The following is a 6000-nucleotide window of genomic DNA, read 5'->3' as shown; positions in this document are numbered from 1 at the left end:
AAGTAAACTAGTTATTTTACTTCAATTTTTTTTGAACGGCAAGGAATGACGTACCAACCATCGTGACACCGGGCGCTGTGGCCAAGGTCGACTACACGACCGCCGCCAGCCCCTTGACTCTCCCAAACGGAAACCCGACCTCCACCCGCCCGAAGGCACGACAGTAGAATAATCGTTAAAACCTTGCCTTCCATCCAAGACGAACTGGCGCCACCCGTATTCGCCATTCACTTGGATGCCGCAGAAAATAATGGGAAAGAGTGGGAGTCGAACCTGGGTCATAAGGAACACCAAGTTTTTTCCCTCAACCACTCCACCACTACCTCATTGGCAACTAAACTGACATTTTTAACGTTAATTACGATTACAAACCAATCATGTTACAAATTTACAAAGAGTTGAGATTAAATGGGTAATTTCTCTATAAATATACCAACAACAATATACCACATAATTGTTGCATACATAAACAATAAAAGAACACGCACGACGTTCATTAAACAAACATTTTTTAGACAGAAAACTATAAGAACCGCATAATATAATGTAATATTGACCCGAATTACATACACCATCCCAACTATACAAAATACTGTAAAATAAAATTAATGGGTTCCAAGTTTACAACAAATTAAGTTTATATCCTTTCCATGTAATCCAAGAATGGAATATAAAAAAGTGTATATGGGATGCATGCTGAGGAAGGAAGGAATCAAAGAGTGGGGTTAATAATAGATTTCTTATGAAATGGTTCATACCTTACGTGTAACCAAACATATTCCACTTTTCTTTCCTTTATAAATGGTGCATTAGTTAGTGTGTTTGTGAATTGGTATATTGAACTTGTTTATCGATCTCAGAAGGAAACTAATTTGATGGATTCTTCAATTGGTATGTATCTCTCTTTCATTTTATATATGCTTACTAATTTGGTGCTCATTTGAGAATTCAAAAATAGGTCGATCAAGGGGAAGTTTGTTTTAGTTATTGTTTTGTATTAAAATAAAACTATGATTTTGTTTTATATATATGTGCACACATGTAAAAGCGTATCTAATATATATCCGTTGGGATTACTTATTACCCGTCGGATTTGTGTTTCTCTTGAGTATGAAGGAATCTCTATCTATAATTTTAGATGATTGAAATTGCCAACTTTTATTATAAACTCATACTAAAAAACAACTCGATGTTGTTCTACGTGCACGTATTATGTCGATTTTGGATAATTAAATGGACATCACCTACTAACATTGATGCACCTAAACCCACACAAAATATTATAATTAGTCTCACGTCCAAATAGATTTCTCTTAAGCAGTGGCGGAAGTAGACTTTTATTATTGGGGTTTGCAATGTAATTTTTAATCACAAGTAGATATGTGTGTCTATATATATATAGGGTGGGGGGTTCTATAGTGAAGTGTAGTGTATTTGTGAACTAAGTGAACAAATTCTGGCCATTGATTTACATCATCAAATCGTAAAATACACTAGTGTATACGTTAGTGTATTTTCATCATCTGCACTTGTGTATTGATAATCAAGGGCTATGATCAGTTCACTAGTATTCAAAATCAAGTATTTTGTCACAAACTTGTAGGAAATGATTTAATAATCAACCTTTTGTAGATTATTTCTAACAGATCTGTGACGCAACTGTCAATTAATTAGGTTTTTTTTTTATTTTCTGTCATTGTTGCGTCAAAAATTTGACATAGAATTTTGGAAAAAAATCGTAGAAAATTTGTCACAAATGTGTTTGAATCTGTGACAAAAATAATTGTGTAGGAAATTATACACTTTTCTAGTAGTGAGGGGTTTGTTCACAAATGATCCTAACCATATAATATATATATATATATATATATATATATATATATATATATATATATATATATATAGGGGACCGCTAGAATGAGAACCACATCGAGTTGTAAGAACCGCGAGAACCACACCGTACGGGGCGAGGTGGACCAAATTTTTTTTCAAAAACGTAAATGCATGTATTATAAACACATTCGTAAAAAAAAATTTTAAAAAAATGTTGTGCGTGTAGTTTTTTACACCACAAGTTTGTGGTTTACGAGTTCCGTAAATTTACTACAGTAATCAAATATAATAAAAATAATAATTAAACAAATAAAATTTTATAAATTTTATACTAAAGAAAGTAATGAATAATAAAAAAAATAAAGGTTGAAATTACTGTCGCTGATGTTTTAGAGAGTTAATGAAAGCCCAAACAATATGTCAAATAGGGATTTATTACTTTTGAATTGGGCCATATCTATAATTTTTAAAAGCCCAGTTACAAAACCTAATAACCCCCTCGCTGCACTCACCGGAGAGAAAGTTGGTCACCTTACCTTCCTTCTTGGCTTCTTCTCTTCTATTTTTCTAATCGAATAGTGATTTTGTGTAACATAAATATGTTATTGTTGTAGTTGCTATGGACCCACTCCATCACTTTGATCACGAGCATCCGCTCTACCTTGTGCATCTGCCGCAGCAGTTGCATCACAAAAATGAAAACGCAGACGATGAGGATGAGGATGAAGTTGAAGATGAAGTTGAATTTGTGGAGGAAGACCGTCAGTGCAACCTTTGTAAGGAACAGATCTGGTCATTTCATTTGTGTTGCTACTCCTGCAAGACTTGTAACTACTCATTGCACAAATTCTGTGCAGAGCTAACCGACGACCTACAAAATCACCCGTTACATCCTGGCCATCCTCTTTATTTTTATTCAAGTGATGATTATGAGTTTAAGTGTCATGTCTGCAATCTTATGCAGAAAAGTATTTCTAAGTATATCTGTAGTACCTGCGACTTTCGAATGGATATAATTTGTGCTACTTTGTTAGAATGGAAGATAAACCACCATAGTCACCCTCACCAACTGGAACGAATGTCCTGTCCCATAGTATCAAGTTGTGTAGCTTGTGGTAACAAACATCAAGGGGTCTTCTTTCACTGTACCACTTGTCCTAGGTTTTTAATTAACCTGGAATGTGCTTTGCTGCCTACCAAATTACTTATACAAAATCATACTGATGGGACTTTCACTCATTCTCATCCACTTACTCTTGCCTATTCCGTTCCGAATTCCGAATATGAAGCTAAATACTATCCCAAATGTAGAGTTTGTGGTGGCATATTTTATTCTCATTTGTGGATTTACAAATGCGATAAATGTTTGTATTACGCGCATGTTGATTGTGCAACTTCAAAAAGAGAGCCGTTTATGTCCATCTTCCAAACTGCAAGTGAGCATTCTCTTCTTCTTTTTATTATTCTTTTAGTTTGTGTCTTTAAACTAATTCCAGGTATATCTTTAATCAGGCCTTGGCAAAACTTATAAAAATTTTAAAGAAGATGAACACCCGAATCTGCTCCATTGTCCATTTCAAGATGAAGGTGACAATCTTCTGAAGCGTTATATGTCTAATCAACACAAGTTGATTGGTGACTCCAAACAACATGGGGGTGAGATGCTCACCCATGCTAGCCATCAACACCCACTCGTCCTTTTCGACAAGCAAACACCAGCTGGTGTTTCTCTGCATGACCCCATGAAAAGAAGTCAACTGTTATGTGATGGGTGTGTGAAACCAATCATGACCGTACCCTTTTACGTGTGTTGCCAATATGATGATGAACAATATTGTTTTGTTCTTCATGAATGGTGTGCCAAACTACCGGCTGAAGTACAAGAATACGTGGGCCATCCTGAGCATACTCTTTTTCTTCTGCAGAAAATACCTAGTAAGTTCTTTGGTGTCTTCGAATGTGCCGTTTGCGAATTACCATCTAATGGTTTCGCGTATGGATGCATAATGTGCGATTTTTATGTTGATATCAACTGTGCATTCATACCTAAAGAAATCACACATGACGCTCATCCAAATCATCTCCTGTCGATAGTGAAACTATTAAAGCGTTGCAAAGCATGTCGTTACTGGACTGAAAGGTGGGGATTCTATTGTCCCACTTGTGATTTCTACATTCATGTAGAGTGTGCTTTGTTATTACCTAGAGTGATTAAGCACAAGTTCGATAAACATCCTTTGAACCTAAGATACGAACCAGCAGAGAATCAAACTAGCGAATACTTTTGTGAAATATGTGAGTATCAATTTACCCCTTGGGAGTGGTTCTATCATTGCACTACATGTGCCCAGTCAATGCATGCTGCTTGTGTGCCCTTGATACTTCAATGTGAGCAAAATACATATGTCAATAGTCCCAAATGTGTCTACAAGTTTCTCAATGTTAAATTTGGAGGAACGCTTGAGATCAAAGATCACCCACACTGCTTGGCCTTTGTTCAAGGGCTTGAGAGCGATGGCATGTGCAATCAGTGTCGTGACCGATTGCAGTACAATATGATCTTTAAGTGTTTGGAGTGTGAATTTGCATTAGATTTTGAGTGTGCCTCTTCATCTGTCATTTGATCAAGCTCATTGGCTTATACTTCGGTGCATCCATACTGTTGTAATATTAATTATTATGTGTATCTAGTCATTTCTTTCGACTAGTTTGGTTTCTATGGTTTATCAATTAAATAGGAGTATCTTGTTTCAACTTTTTGTTAGTTATATACAATCTTATTTTGTCAAAATTAAGAAAGAATCTTATTAAATGTGTTTATTTTAGTTTTCTAAAATACCAGAATAAAAGTTTGCTTCAGCTTTGATCTAAGATTAAAAGAAATTATTGGTTCCCTGTCTCTCTCTGTATAGATACATATATACGGAATTGTCACCGTATTGATCTGACCTATGATATTAATTTGATCAAAAGCCTATTCTCATGTTTTTTGGAAACATTAATTAATAAATATTAAATGAGCTACACTCAGACTTTAAAAACTAGGTAAGAGCCAAACTCAACCTTTATACACGTAGTTTGAAACAAATCGTACTTGAACTCTCTTAAGTTGAAGGAGTCGGCCTCGACCGACTCATTCACATTCCTACATATTTATAAACCAAAAGAAAAGAAAAAAAAAAGAGTTTGTAGATGCAGTACTTTGTGACGAAAACTTGGTAGATAAACCATGTAATACTTGGTAGGATTTTTGTAATAGAGTTTTGTAGTTGGTCCGAGTGTTGGCATACTTAGGAACAACTTCGCCGTAACTTTGGCGCAGGTGACCCAAGTGGCGCAATTACCAACAATTACGCATATGAGGTGGTCTTATAGGGTCACGCGACTAAGTGTGCCAACTACATAGTCGCGTGACCCTATAAGACCACCGGTAGTGGCGCAATTACCAACAATTACGCATATGATTTTTGATGCTTTCTAATGCCTTTATGTGAAATCAAATTAACATGACAAAATCAACATGAATGAATCGTTGAATCCGACTACATGGAATCGTTGAATCACACAGAATCGAATCAAACCAAAAATAAAATCTTGAACAATACAATACATAATCGAACCACACAAACGAACAATACGGAATCGTGATAATCATTGAACCACAAAAGCGTACAATACCATAACATACGGCTGGCAAATCAAAATCGTGAAAACTAACGAGCGGAAAATCAGAATCAAGAAAACTAGTGAATCGTGCACGAAAAATAAAAATTAATAACTTGATAAAATTTGCCCAGGTGAGATCGTTGATGGCAAGGCAAGTCACTAAGAAAATCGTCATGAAATCACGAAATCACGATGAAGATTGGTGTATACTGAAACGCTGGTGAGTGAAGGAATGAGTTTTTTTGACTTTCTGGCAATTTTTATTTACAAACTAAAAATTATTAAATTCTTCCCATTTTAGTAATAAATTTTCAAATCACCCATTTTGGTAAATAATTTTCTCCACTCCATCCCTTTTTTTAGAAAACAAAACTCTATAAACATGCTATTATGGGTCATTTTATCATTAAGTTTTTTGAGAGAGTTTTTTTGTGATAGATTATAAGTGTGTGTTTTATGTGACAGTTTGTACACACTTTCAATCAATAGAAAACAGGTTTA

At 35.2% G+C, this 6000-nt stretch overlaps 1 protein-coding gene across 1 annotated transcript; it reads left to right on the top strand.

Moving 5' to 3' along the window:
- Positions 1 to 841: 841 nt before the first annotated feature.
- Positions 842 to 4624, top strand: LOC110878853. The gene is made up of 3 exons (XM_022127233.2): positions 842 to 891; positions 2448 to 3269; positions 3346 to 4624. The coding sequence occupies exons 1-3, from the start codon at positions 876 to 878 to the stop codon at positions 4455 to 4457; spliced, it is 1950 nt and encodes a 649-aa protein (XP_021982925.1). The 5' UTR covers positions 842 to 875; the 3' UTR covers positions 4458 to 4624.
- Positions 4625 to 6000: the final 1376 nt, after the last annotated feature.

Source organism: Helianthus annuus, chromosome 12, assembly GCF_002127325.2.
Source record: "Helianthus annuus cultivar XRQ/B chromosome 12, HanXRQr2.0-SUNRISE, whole genome shotgun sequence".
Classification (NCBI taxonomy): domain Eukaryota; kingdom Viridiplantae; phylum Streptophyta; class Magnoliopsida; order Asterales; family Asteraceae; genus Helianthus; species Helianthus annuus.
This window is presented reverse-complemented; position numbering and strand designations above follow the sequence as displayed.

What these genes read in the sequence shown, in the direction of transcription:
- LOC110878853 (XM_022127233.2), top strand. An exon ending in GTCCATCTTCCAAACTGCAA is followed by an intron (nt 3,270 to 3,345) that starts GTGAGCATTCTC and finishes ATCTTTAATCAG; the next exon opens with GCCTTGGCAAAACTTATAAA.